The sequence below is a fragment of the Hippopotamus amphibius genome, chromosome 3, assembly GCF_030028045.1.
Source record: "Hippopotamus amphibius kiboko isolate mHipAmp2 chromosome 3, mHipAmp2.hap2, whole genome shotgun sequence".
NCBI lineage: Eukaryota > Metazoa > Chordata > Mammalia > Artiodactyla > Hippopotamidae > Hippopotamus > Hippopotamus amphibius.
This window is the reverse complement of record NC_080188.1, coordinates 114,731,760-114,746,238: the sequence shown is the minus strand read 5'-3', so window position 1 is coordinate 114,746,238 and position 14,479 is coordinate 114,731,760. Positions and strand designations below refer to the sequence as shown.

The 14,479-nt window shown below is 39.8% G+C and overlaps 1 protein-coding gene across 3 annotated transcripts in view; it reads left to right on the top strand.

Moving 5' to 3' along the window:
* Positions 1–13,991, top strand: part of PATL1 (PAT1 homolog 1, processing body mRNA decay factor) — a 28,239-nt gene extending 14,248 nt beyond the window's left edge. Inside the window, exons 10-19 of one of the 3 annotated variants that reach the window (XM_057727685.1) lie at positions 1,721–1,901; positions 2,294–2,417; positions 2,892–2,989; positions 3,449–3,508; positions 4,533–4,681; positions 6,323–6,482; positions 10,080–10,235; positions 12,612–12,703; positions 12,800–12,949; positions 13,266–13,991. In XM_057727685.1, coding sequence (XP_057583668.1) covers positions 1,721–1,901; positions 2,294–2,417; positions 2,892–2,989; positions 3,449–3,508; positions 4,533–4,681; positions 6,323–6,482; positions 10,080–10,235; positions 12,612–12,703; positions 12,800–12,949; positions 13,266–13,287 — 1,192 coding nt within the window. In that variant the 3' untranslated portion in view covers positions 13,288–13,991. Of the gene's footprint in view, positions 1–1,720; positions 1,902–2,293; positions 2,418–2,891; positions 2,990–3,448; positions 3,509–4,532; positions 4,682–5,749; positions 6,252–6,322; positions 6,483–10,079; positions 10,236–12,611; positions 12,704–12,799; positions 12,950–13,265 lie in introns of those variants that run through there. The other 2 variants (XM_057727686.1, XM_057727687.1) reach the window with 2 other exon arrangements.
* The last annotated feature ends 488 nt before the right edge of the window (positions 13,992–14,479 follow it).

Below are 14,479 nucleotides of genomic sequence, written 5' to 3'. Positions count from 1 at the left end.
GTACTTCAGAATTTAAGAGTGTAGATCTCATGTTAGCTGTTCTTAACCAGCACCAAAAAAAGAAAAAGAAAGTGAAACAAGGAGTAGGTGTTAGATATGTTTGTTACCTTGTTTATGGTGATAATATCACAAGTATTTGCATATGGCCAAACTTACCAATTTGTACATATTAAATATCTATATCAGTTATCACTTAATAAAGCTGTTTAAAAATATTTTTAATAAAAGTGTAAAAATATATTAAACTTCTGTATAACAAAAGGCATCAAACACAAACATACAATTTTCAATAGAAGAAACCTACATGGCTTATAAAAATGAAAAGATTTTCAGCCTCACTTGTAATCAGAAGAGTGCAGATTAAAATTAGATAACCATTTTATATCCTCAGATGTGAAGTGTCTCAGCTGTCAATTGTTGGCAGGGATGGAGTGTACAGCCTTTTGAGAAAGAATTTGGCAATAAGTAATAAGGCTGATAATGTGGATACACTGCATCCTAGCAGTTCTACTTTTCAGTGTGTACCTGAGTATATCATCATCAACGTGGGTAAATATGAAAAGCATAATGAGAAACAGGGAGCAGAATTATACGTCTAGTACCATTTACGTAAAATGTAATAATAGTATATAATATTTAAAGCTTGATGTACAAGTAATAAAAGCTTAAAAACATATCATGGAGGATACATACCGAAGTCAGGAGAGTGGTTCCTATAGGGAGAAAGGGAAGCTGGAAACCGTGATCCGGAGGGGTATAGGTGGGCCTTCAACTGTAAACGTAACACTGTATTACTTTAATATTACTTTTTAAAAATCTAAAGCAAATTTGACCAAATAATTTTTTTTCATTAAGTCTAGATGTTGAGTAAATGGATTTTTTGTAGTATTTGCTGGACTTTCCTATATGTTTGAAGTATATCATGATTTTCAACAAGTTTTTTTAAAAACATATAGACTTGGGGGCTTCCTAGGTGGTGCAGTGGTTAAGAAGTCACCTGCCAATGCAGGGGACATGGGTTCAATCCCTGCTCCAGGAAGATCCCACATGCCACGGAGCAGCTAAGCCCGTGCGCCGCAACTACTGAGTCTGTGCTTTAGAGCCCGTGAGCCACAACTGTTGAGCCCATGTGCTGCAACTACTGAAGCCCACGTGCCTAGAGCCTGTGCTCCGCAACAAGAGAAGCCACGGCAGTGAGGAGCCCACACACCACAACGAAGAGTAGCCCCTGCTACCACAACTAGAGAAAGCCTGCGTGCAGCAACAAAGACCCAACACAGCCAATCGATAAATTTATTTTTTTTAAAAAAAGTATATATACTTGGAGTCAAATTGGCATATGTTCAAAATCTCTCACTCTGCTGCCAGGTGTATTGCTTTGGGCAAGTTACTTGAGCTCTTTTGGCCTGTTTGTTTTCTTAAGTGGAGAAAATAAACTTACCTTACCTCATAGGGTTATTGTGGGGCTTGTTACAAAAGTCCATGGGTGAAAGTGCTTAGCTTACGATAAGGCACTCGGATCTTAGCTTTATTTCCTTAATTATGTATTGCATAGTTCTTTTCTCTCAAATTCTGTTAAGATTCGATTCTTTTTCACTCCTCTTTTAACAAAGGCAAAGGGGACACTATTTTTTAAATGAGCCCAGTTTACTCCCGTATTGTTGTAAGGCATAATTCATGTATTCCCTTGGAGTAACTGTGGCATATATTTCTTTTTCAGTCAGCATCGGAATCTCAATGGTGCAGGAGACAGAGGAAGTCACCGGAGCAGCCATCAGGATCATCTCCGAAAGGATCCATATGCCAATCTCATGTTGCAGCGAGAAAAAGATTGGGTCTCAAAAATCCAGATGATGCAGCTGCAAAGCACTGATCCCTACCTGGATGATTTTTATTACCAGGTGAGTACTCTGTGCCAGTTTTGAGGATAATAGTTTAGTCCCTTACCCTGGTGATGGTATTCATTTAAATATTGGTAGAATTAAATATTGATAGAATTTTCTTTTGAGGTAGTCTTCAGGTGGGTAAGAATTGACTCAGCAGATTCTGCCCTCTTTTCAAGCTGGAGAACCTCTCACACCATACACTCAAAGGTGTGCGTGTATGCCTTTTATTTCTTAACTATAGAGGCTCTCACACCAAGATTTTGAAATCTTTTTGGCGTCAATAATCTGGTTCTTTCAATTAAGAATATTGGCAGTCTAACTAAAGATATTTCCATTGATGATTATTATGATAAAGAGCGGCCATATTCTGTGCTTGTTGCAACTGAAATAATCTTCTCATGTGGTAGAATTACTTTGAAAAACTGGAGAAACTGTCAGCTGCTGAAGAAGTGCAAGGTGATGGCCCAAAAAAGGAGCGCACCAAGCTCATTACCCCTCAGGTGGCCAAACTGGAGCATGCCTATAAGCCAGGTGAGGTTCTCATCCCCACACCCATAATGGAGAGATGTGGTGCTGCTGATAGGATAGAATAAAATAACTGTATAGGTGATTGGATAGAGATGTTTGAAACTGATGTATAAAATACCATTGTCCTTGACAAATGCACAGGTCAGCCTTATTCAAGCATGGAGTGAATGGTTTGACAGATGACCTTTTAGATCCTTTTCTACTTAAGATTCCATGACTTTTTAAAACCTATTATAATTTCTAGTATCCCTAAAATGGATAAGAGGGAAATACTTCAGATTTTTATTTGATTATTATTACACCCCCCCACCCCCAAAATGGGAAAGGATAGATTTTGATAAGAGATTGCTTTAGATAATGCATAGATTTTTTAGTAAATTGTTAGGCTCTGAGGAAAGAAGAGAATATAAAGATCTTTGAAAGCTGTCTGTCTGTATTGCTGAGTTTTTATTTGTTGGAAATTTTTTGTCCCTGCAGTGCAGTTTGAGGGCTCTTTGGGAAAGCTTACTGTCTCTAGTGTGAATAATCCCCGAAAAATGATTGATGCTGTTGTGACATCTCGGAGTGAGGATGATGTAAGTGTCTGCAGAATTGTGTGTTTAAGAAAGTCTGGGTCGTCACTACTTCTTTGGGGATCATTGGATTGGAATCCTGAGGCAGCCAGGAAGGACATGGGTGGCAGGAGTCTTTGAACTGGGTAACTGGCTACAGACAGCATCGGCTATTTACTCCAGTTATGTTTTAAGATTTTCCTGTGATATCTTCATCTTCCACTGCATTGTACAATTATCTTTTGCCTATGTATGAATTCAGTTTAATAGTTTGTGTGGTTTGATTCACTTAGCTCTATGACTTTTGTCCACATTAGTTTTGTTTTAGATTATTAACTTTCAAAGAGTCAAGATTCTCAAAGTATTGTTACAAATGGAATTACCTATGCACACAGTAAATTATTTTTAACATGAGTAAAGAGTTCACATTGAATAGTCTTGTCTTTTTTTTTTTTTTTTTTTTTTTTTTTTTTTTTTTTTTAGGAGACAAAAGAAAAACAGGTTCGGGACAAAAGACGAAAAACCCTTGTCATAATTGAGAAAGTAAGTTTTAATTTGTTGCTATAGTTTAAAATAAGGAACTATCAAATGTATGTGTAAACAACAAGTGGGAAAGTAAACAATCAGTGTTCTGTGATTTTGTTTAATGGATATATTTGTGTAAAGTGCCTGTTGTGTACAGGGCACACTAGAAAGGAATATGGTATAGCTCACCTATGGCCTCATGGAAAGAACACTGCAGTTACAGTTAGAAGTCCTGGGGTTTTGTCCAAGCTTGTTCACTTAACAGCTGAGTGTTTTGGGCAGGTCATCTTCATAAGGAAATGAGAATAAAAGTTACAGTGTTCTGCCTGTGGATTAATTAAATCTGTTCAGTCAGTTCACATATATTTATTGAACATTCCCTGAGTGCTGGACATTCTTCTGGGTTCTCAGGAAAATCAGGTAATATATAGGCAGTTAGTGTTAAAGCATAAATACCATGTCGCAAGACATAGAGCATAGGGGTTAAGAGCATAGACTCTAGAAACAGGCTACAAATCATGTCTTTTCCATTTCTCACTGAGTCTGACTTGAGGCAAGTTATTTAACCTTTCTATGCTTTCCTCAGTTTATCTTTAAAAATGAAAATGATAAGAGTCTCTTACTTACTGGACTGTGGTGAGTATTCAGTAAATAAGTACTTGCAAAGTCTTAGAGCGGTGCGTGGCACCCAGTAGTAAAATTAGCTGTTAACCATTTTTATAAATATAAGGCATCATTTGAAACAGTGGTACACATTGTTTATATTACAGTGCTGTTGTTGCTGCTGGAAAATTTGGAAAGTGTGTAATCATTTTCACTATCACTGCCTTTTGGATTAGAGGTCAAGGAGAGACAGGGAATGGTGTTTGAAGAATTTTTAAGTTATTTCACTATGTTTTTCTGGGTTTAAAAGAGCACTTTTTTCTCTCAGTCTTGTTACAATGAGCTTTTCGCCATTTTGTCTTTATCTGGTAGTCCTAAACTGTGAAGTTGTTTACCTGATACTCTGAGCTTGCTGAGGCCTGCTCTGTCTCTCCCTTAGACCTATAGTTTACTCCTTGATGTGGAGGATTATGAAAGGCGTTACCTTCTAAGTCTGGAAGAAGAGCGACCTGCCCTGATGGATGAAAGAAAGCACAAAATTTGTAGCATGTATGACAACTTGAGGGGGAAGCTGCCTGGACAAGAGAGGTAAGAATTGTGTACTTTGGTAAAAACATGAGATTAACTAGACTCCTTCCTCTGCTACATTGAGCTTTATACGTTCTACCCTTTAGATATCCTTTCTTACCATCTCAATAAGTGCAAAGTCTTTCCTTTTGGCCTAACTCAAATCCTGTTTCATACAAAACATTTTGTAATTCTTTCCAGCCAGGAAAAAAATCTATTCTGAATTCAGTTATTCAGCAAGTACCTATTCAGTATCTACTAGGAACTGTGCTGGGCACTGGGGATTCAGTGGGGAACGTTATTTAGTTTCGGTTGTACCTGGTTTATGTTCACTCAGTGTTCAACCTTGTAATCTTTATGTATTTTCTTTCCTACTAAGATGGAAAGTGTAAACATTTATACTTCCTTGGGATTTCCATACAACACTTATTTCCATACAGTGCAATACTATGGAAACCAGTCAGTCTTCGAGTGGAGACTAAGCTCCTTAATATAACTTCTCTATATCTCTGTCATCTCTCTCTCACCCAGTATCTGGAACAGAATCTTGCTAATGGTAAATGTTCTATAAACCACAATATTTATTTGACGAACGCAAGAGGACTGTGACTCCTAATCTCTCCCTTCCTCTTTGCCCATTCAAGAGAACTGATGATTCTTCTAAGCCAGGACATACACAAGACAGAACTTTAAAAAAAAGGACCTTCAACACACCTTTTCTGGAGTTGGGCTGATAGGGAACTGGTTGAATAAATTTGGATTTATCCATAGATTTGACTGTTATGCAGCCATTAAAATGTGTGTAGTTAAAATATTATTTATTGCCATGGAATAGTGTTCACAAGAAGCTGTTGAGTGAAAAAAGTCAAGTAACAGAGCCATATAAAATATACGGACCTTTTTTTAAATGACAGATAAAAATATACAATACACAGCAAAAATGTCTTCAAAATGATAATGCTAATAAATTATCTGAGATTATGAATATTTTTATTTCTTTTTTATATATATTTTCAGATTTTGCTGTTTTAACCATGTCATTTGTGTAATTACTTAAAAGTTAATAAAGGGACTTCCTTGTTGGTGCAGTGGTTGGGAGTCTGCCTGCCAGTGCAGGGGACACAGGTTCAATCCCTGCTCCAGGAGGATTCCACATGCCCTGGAGCAGCTGAGCCCATGTACCACAACTATTGAGCCTGTGAGCCACAACTATTGAGCCTATGTGCCGCAACTACTGAAGCCCACATGCCTAGAGCCCATGCTCCGCAACAGGAGAAGCCACGGCAGTGAGAAACCCACGCACCACAACAAAGAGTGGCCCCCGCTTGCCGCAACTAGAGAAAGCCCTCATGCAGCAACGAAGACCCAACACAGCCAATAAATTAATTAATTAATTTTTTTAAGTTAATAAAGAAAATTAATACATATAGTTTGATCAATTTTTTTCAACATACAGTTTTTGAAATGATTTTCAATATTTGTGAAACTTGAATTACTTATTATTTGGTTGAGAGCTGGTGAAGTAATTCATACTGTTTTGTAGTACAGATAATTGTTGAGTGAAAATAAATGCAGTGTATTCATTTAGTAACATGTAAGAGGAAAGGGGGGTTTTTTACATTGTTATTGCTGACCTAGGTTAGCATTTTTCTTCCCCTGCAGGCCAAGTGATGACCACTTTGTACAGATCATGTGTATCCGAAAAGGGAAGAGAATGGTTGCCCGTATTCTTCCTTTCCTCTCCACGGAGCAAGCAGCTGACATTCTCATGACAACAGCCAGGAACCTCGCTTTCCTTATCAAGAAGGATGCACAAGATGAGGTGATCCACCATGTGTGGGACAGCTTTCCCTTGGATCTTCATAGTTGTTAAGATTTCTAGAATCCAAATTTCTTTTTCTCCCCTTTTCCCTTTTGTGTCCTTTTGTCTGATCTTTGGCAGAATGATTTGATTATTTAAAGCAAAAACTTTAGGCCTTTAAAGCTTTTTTTCTTTCAATCCAACAGATCATGTTCCTAAACACGAGGAAAGCAGTAATTCCATCATATTTAACATAGTTGTAAAGCTGTGGTCTGTATCAGAATTGCTTGGAAAGCAGATAATTCAGCCCTACCCCAAACTTGCTGAATCAGAATTTACAGAGAGAAGGTCAGGGCTTCTGGGTTTATAACAAGGTCCCCAGCTGAATCTGATGCTAAGTTTGCAACTTATGATCTTGGTTACTTTGTTGGATATAAAGTATCATTTATTGGGCTGTTATTAATAGCTTAACACTGACCTGTAGACTTAGTTGAATAGTGTCCCACAGGAATTGGGCCAGTTCTTTTAAATAAATAATTTTATCCAAACTGGGCTGGAATTTGAAACACGATTTTCAAGTTTATAAGTTAATCCTTGGTAAGAATTCCTCCCTGCTCATCCCTGTCATAATACTTGAAAGATTAGCAAAATTTAAAATAATCTTAGACGCTCAAAGCAAGAAATTGATCAGATTAGCACAAAGGACTAGTATTATTAAGTGCGAGGTTCAGAATAACAGAACTTGAGAGTGAACCTGAAAGATATGAGAATTATTCCTTCTGAAATAATAATAGAATTAAAAGAGTTTCTTCATTCAGCAAATACTTCTTGAACACTTCTGTATACCAGGCACTGTTTAGGTCCTAGAAATATAGCACCTATTTCTACATGCTAGGAGTTAGGAATCCAAAGATGTCTGCTTTAGTGGAACTTACCTGCTAGTGAGGAAAATTTGGTTAAATATAGAGGCTAAGTTTTTATCTGTATGCGTTAAAGAGTAATAGACTATGTAAATACCATTTCTTTGATGTAACAGTGCGTTCCAGGTCCTGAGGGATAAAATGTGCAAGATAATTCTGGAATATCTTGTATCAGAAAGCCAGGAGTGGGAGGGGAGTCGAGGGAGGGAGGGAATATGGGGATATGTGTATAAAAACAGATGATTGAACTTGGTGTACCCCCCAAAAAAATAATAAATAAATAAATAAAATTTTAAAAAAAGAAAGAAAGAAAGCCAGGAAGCTGAAAGATTACTAAGGCCCTGTGTAAAAGATGCACAAACCACCTTGAAGGGGCCTCCTTTTGGTCAAAATGGGATAATTTACATTAGAAAGAAAAATTGTAACAGTGGATTTAAGTAGATCAAATATATTTGAGTTCATAATGATATGAAAAAATATATACTGATCACCTTCAGAGATTGCTAGGGCATCAACTCATTATTCTCAAAAGAGGTAAGTAAAGAAAAAGAAGCATTTATCCTGCCGTATTACAACCAAATGTCATGGTGAGCAGAGAGTTGATAATAGAAAGTTCTTCTTTATAGGAGAATATCAGCTAATAAATTCAAAAGAAATGATAAAACTAGAAAATCGCCATTTTACAGCTCCTAATGGAAAAGCAGTCAGTCTGGGCAGCAGCCATTACTGGTGCTAAAAGCATTAGGTGAAAGGTGAATGGGGGCCTTTACAGTGGTTGGAGCAGGCTGGCAACACCTGAACCCACTGATGACTGTTCCCACCACTCGAGAACAACTGGACACTATGTACGTCTTGATGTGATACAGTAGAAAGCACACAGCTTTCTCCATGAAGTTTTCTTGCTGTGCACCACCCTGACCCCTCCATTGAACTTGAATTTAATCAAACCTCTAATTCTAATTATCAGTTTTTATGAGAAAAAACAAAGGATGGTGGAACCTGGTAAGTGACACAGAGGAGGTGCGATTAGCCAGATCCAAACTATGGGACAAATGATCCAGTTTCTTCAACAAATAAATGGCGTGAGAAAAGGAGATGGGCAGCGACAAAGGACCTATCAACAGATTTTAAGAGCCTTACCAGCCAAATGCCATGTGTGAATCTTATTTGAATCATGATTAGAATAAATTAGCTGCTAAAGAACATTTTTGAGACAGTTGGACAAATCTCAGTTTGGAATAAATATTGGATGATAATTAAGGAATTAAACTTTGTTAGGTATGATAATATTGTGAGAGATTTTGTTAGCGATGCCAGTTGAAGTATTTATGGATAGAATGATATGATATGGGAAGAACATTGATTTAATAAGATTGGTAACCTGTTGTTGATTGAATTGTTGTTGAAGTTGGGTTATGGGTACATGGACTTCACTATACTGTTCTTTGTACTTTTGTGTATGTTTGAGAATGGTTTCGGACTTCCCTGGTGGCACAGTGGTTAAGAATCCACCTGCCAATGGAGGGGACACGGGTTCAAGCCCTGGTCCGGGAAGATCCCACATGCTGTAGAACAACTAAGCCCATGTGCCACAACTACTGAGCCTGTGCTGTAGAGCCCACAAGCCACAACTACTGAAGCCGGTGCGCCTAGAGCCCGTGCTCTGCAACAAGAGAAGCCACCACAATGAGAAGCCTGAGCACTGCACCACAACAAAGAGTAGCCCCTGCTCACCGCAACTAGTGAAACCCTGCTTGCAGCAACAAAGACCCAGCATGGCCAGAAATAAATTAATTAGTTAATTTTTAAAAATAAAAACATTTTTTTAAAAAATGGTTTCATTTTTTAAAGCTCTATTTAAGAGTCGTAAATCAAGAAAAGGAGTCTTCTCCATCCTTGGGTACTATTTAAAGTAGAACCAGCCATCACTTTTTATGCCATGGGTATTGAGTGCTGGAAGCAGCCTCAACTTCCTTTCAAGTGTCATAACCTAGTTATACTAGTAGCTCTGTATTTTAACTTCCTAGTCTGGGCCTTATGGCAAACCTGAATGAGTGGAATAGCAGGCTGGAATCCAGCAGCCTTGGATTCTGGTTCTAGCTGCTAGATTTGTAACCACCACTGAGTTTCTGATCACTTAGTTTTTCTAATAATCTATAAAAATTGGTTAATCATTTCTACATTTCCTCATTGAGCTCTTATAAAGATAAAACAAGATGCAATTAGTCTGAAAATACTTCTCAGTATCTCTGTAGCATTGAGAGTTTACCTATGTTTCAGTGTCTCTCACAGTATATTAAAGTTACCTGTTTACTCATGCCTTCTCTATGCTTTAGACCCCTGAGGGTCCATCCTGTTTACCATTTGTTTTTAGCCCACAGTGCTTGGTACATTGTAAGCATCTAAATATTTGTGGAATGAATACTGATGTTTTATCATAAGCCTTGCTGTGTATTTGAGAAGTGATGTTTACACCCTTGGTTCACACAAGTAATGATGTTTCCTATGCAGGTTGAGTTGAGAATCTGCTGTTAAGATGCTGGTAGCATCCACTAGACTTGTCAGCCCTTCTTGGTTAAATCTTGCCTCGGGCAGTTGAGTATACAGCTGAGCATCCTTCCGTCCATGCCCACTGATGTGGTGTGACTGAAGTAACAGTTACCAGGATGTAATGTCTTTTTTTTTTTCCCTTTGGTAGGTGCTGCCATGCTTATTGAGTCCCTTCTCTCTCCTCCTCTATCATCTTCCATCAATGACCGTCACCAGCCTTCTGCAACAGCTAATGAACCTACCTCAGAGTGCAGCTGCACCAGCACCCTCCAATCCTCACCTCACTGCTGTGCTCCAGAACAAGGTGGTCTTGCCCATTTACATCCCTGAACTTGGCGAGGCATCTAAATTTGAGTTATGGGTAAAAATAATGGCTGCCGTGGCAATTGTGAAAAAAAGGCTTCCTTCAGCCAGGAATTACGTTAAGCTCGTAGTGACAGAAGCTTGAAATAACAGTGGTTTCAGCAGAGTAGAATGTTCTGTATCTCATGTGGAATAAATCTGGTATGGTGACTGCACGGTGTCAGGGATGCAGGCTCCTTCAGTTTCCCTTCTTTGCCTTCCTTAGCAGTGGCTGCTGTGCTTATGGCCTCTAATGGTCCACATTGGTTGTGGAATTTAAGGCTTCACTTTGCCTCAGGAAGAGAGGTGTGTTTAGAAGGCCAAAAGGTGTGGAGTAGCTGTCTGTCCTCCTTATTTGGACCTTTTCCAAGAGCTCTAACCACCAACTTCTACTTAATGGCCAGATCTTAGTTACATGGCACGCCTAACTGCAAGGAAGGCTGGGAAACATCTTTTAGATCATGCCATTGTCACCACAAATAAGATCAGATCTTATAGGAGGAGGAAAGTACACAGTATTAGGTAATTAGCAGTCTCTGTCATAAGATATCCCATTTCGTATTTCATTTATATCAGGTTAAAGATCCAGAGACTGCTAGGGGAAGCACAATAGAGAAGAACAAGAGCTTTTAGACAGAGCAGGTTTCCACTCCTTGTCTGCCACATCCTAGGTTTGTGACCCTGAACAGTTTATTTCACTTTGCTGAGCCACGGTTTCCTGACCCGTAAAGTGAAGGTGATGAGGTCGACATCAGAGCTGTCCTGTCTGTTTCTTAGACGAGAAAGCAGCCATGCGTGAACAGTTCAGTATGATGCCTGGTACATAGTGGGCACTTACTAAGGGCCATCTGTTACAGTAGAGAGAAAAGTAGACCCAAGGCTTGTTTCTTCTTGTGCCTGAAACCCTACCAAGCTCAGGAGGGCCGTTAAGTACCTCAGAGGCTGAGAGGGTGATGGTGCCTTGGGGTGTAAGATCGGAGTTCTGGGGTGATCGGTTATGCGCCTTCCATGTTATTTGGTCTCTTAGCTTTAATTTTGATAAGGCAATAGGCAAGTATGAAGTCAGACAAGATTATGTAACCCGTTGTTTTTTGGACAGTGACATGAAGGGAACTTTTGTGGAAAGGCAAGGTTATCCTCTGTGAGGTGAGCTCAGAAAGGAGGGATGGAATCCCAAAATATCCCCAGCTTCTCTTTATGGTACATTATAGCTGTGATTCATATGTTTAACCTAGGACTTGACCATATTTGTGTTTTCATTCTGTGTCCCTTTAGACAACATGTTTTCTGCTGATACTACCCACGTTTTCTGCTGATACTACCCACTGAACAAAATAAATCTTTATATGTCTCTCTACAGCATGTTGCTAAATTTTAATAATCCTAGATATAGTAGATATATCTGTTTCTCTCTTTTTTGTCTTTTAAACTCTCATTAACATCCTCTCTAAGTCTTTATGTTTCCAGATACGTGTGTCCTTTTTAAAGGAAATTTTCCCTTCATACCCTGATCATCCCAATTACCTTTCTTTGTACATTTTCCCACGGGTCTTAACACTGTTTTTCTTTTTTTTCTTTTTAATTTATTTTATTTATTGTCTGCGTTGGGTCTTCGTTGCTGTGCATGGGCTTTTCTCTAGTTGTGGCGAGCGGGGGCTACTGTTCCATTGCAGTGCACAGGCTTCTCATTGTGGTGGCTTCTCTTGTGGAGCACAGACTCTAGGCACACGGGCTTCACTGGTTGTGGCAAGTGGGCTCAGTAGTTCTGGCACAAGGGCTCTAGAGCACAGCCTTAAGTTGTGGCACACAGACTTAGCTGCTCCACAGCATGTGGGATCTTCCTGGAGCAGGGCTTGAACCTGTGTCCCCTGCATTGGCAGGCGGATTCTTAACCACTGCGCCACTAGGGAGGTCCCCTAACACCATTTTTCTTAATTCAAGTGCTATTTAATGTTTTTTGTTTCCTCTATGAACTTTAATTTTCTGTATCAAAATTTGTCTTCATTTAACTTTTTTTTAATCCATTTCTGTTCTAGTAAATAGGAGAAAAGCTAAATCCCACATTATCCATGGCAAGGAAAAATTATCTTTTTGTCTCAGGGTGGGGTGTGGGAGCAGAGGACTGCTGGACACTGGGGCTTCCCGTTCTCTTTGAGGGAGCTTGTTGCTGCTGTGCCAGGAGACACAGCCTCTCAGCTCTGCCCGGTTTCACACAGCAGCACAGCAGTGGGGTCGTTTTGATTCAGTACAGTTCCCCCTCTAGCACTGGGGGCCCCTCAGTAGTGGTGTGGGAGGATTGGGGGCAGTGTTGTTTCATACCTTCTGTCTCCCCTTACAGTTCGGCCTGTCACTTCTCCTCATCGTCCTGAGCCGTGGGGAAGACCTGCAGAGCTCAGACCCCACTTCAGAATCAACGCAAAACAACCAGTGGTCAGTCTGGGCTGTGTTTCTTCTTTTATTTTAAGTTCTTTTAGGTAATCTTTTCATTGTTTTTCTTACATTGTTATTTTCGGTTTCCCCTGTCAGGACGGAGGTGATGTTCATGGCAACCCGAGAACTTCTGCGGATTCCCCAGGCAGCCCTGGCCAAGCCTATCTCTATACCCACAAACCTAGTATCCCTCTTCTCTCGTTATGTTGACCGACAGAAACTGAACTTGCTGGAGACGAAACTGCAGTAAGTTGGAAACAGGAGAGTTCCACATATCACTGAAGTTGGCACTTTAGAAGTTATGTTGGGGGTGGGTGGGCATAAAACTGAATTTGGAGGAAGAGATTAAAGACTTCTGTCAAATACATGAGTATCTGCTAGATATAAAAGACTGTATTGGATGCAGCAGAACCCTCATAGTTAAATAAATGCTAAGATGCAAACATCTTAGGTGTTTTGTTGCAAGAATTCGTACAAGGATGTAACTCTGATAATACAAATGACTGCTTTCTGTTTTAACTCATTTATACAGGTTTCCTTTCTCTCTTTCTTTATACCGTAGGCTAGTTCAGGGGATACGATAAAAGATCTCCACATGTGTCCTGTACCTCCTTTTTGGCTGCCACCTGCACTGCTGCCATCACCAATGGAGTGTTGTTTTTAATGAGGGAGGGAAGGTAGCTTATTGCCCAAAGCATCTTGTGGGACCGATTCCTGGTCACAGGGGCTGTCTCTGAACACCAGGTATTTCCCCACTGCTCTGTGAAATTTGGCTGGGTGATACTTCTGCTGGTTTCTTCTTACCTTCTGTGTTACAATTCTGCATGTCCTACTTTTACTCAGTTCTTCTCAGTTTTGCATTTTCTTTGCCCTAGAAACACAAATATAATCTCTCCCTTTATCCCACCGCCACTACTACTCCAGTTCAGAGTAGATCGTAGCCTGCCAAAGGATTCCTTCCCTCATCCTATTGAAGTCTTTTTTCATTGCCCCATATTAATATGACTGTAGGAGAGCCAATTAAGTAGAAGTCAATATATATATATATATGCACACACACACACACCCCCCCCATACATACATTTATGTCGTCTCCAAAGGATCCTTAAAGAACGAGTTTTAGATTGAGAAATATTTAGTTGACACATCCCTTCTCTAACCACAAACCAACTGATATGTTTTTAATCTGTTTTTCGTCCATCTTGTAATTAATTTGGTGGGTTCTACTTGTTTTAATATAAATATAGGGTATGCAGCACATTTAATAAAATCAGAACTCTTCATTGGCTGATGCTCAGTTCTAGGCTGAGAAGTTCTTTATCTCCTCCCCACATGTATTTCCTTTGGTTCTGTCCACCTCGATGGAAACAGCACACAGTTAAGCCTTGTTCCTGCTGGAGCTGCAGTGTACTTGAGCCTGTCCCCTCAAGTGCATGAAAGATTGCCCAAGATGACCCTAACTTAGAGCCTGCTTCCACAGTGTAGCTTTCGCACACTCGCTCTGTCTTCCTGAGACTACTTCAGTAAGCCATGCTTTTACGTCTCTCTTTTCTGTCTTTATTTGGTGTCATGGGTAGGAACCTCCACACCTAACCGTGGAGCTAAGTTCGGCCAGCTTTGCTCTTCAGTCTCCTCCGCACCGTGGGCGGAACTGCTGTCCTTGCTACTTCATCTCACCCAAGTCCCATTCCCAGGCAGCCAGGGGCCTGGGTCTGAATCCTAGCAGGACAGCCTGCTGTGACCCTTGTCACTTATCCCTCTCCCATTCCACAATCA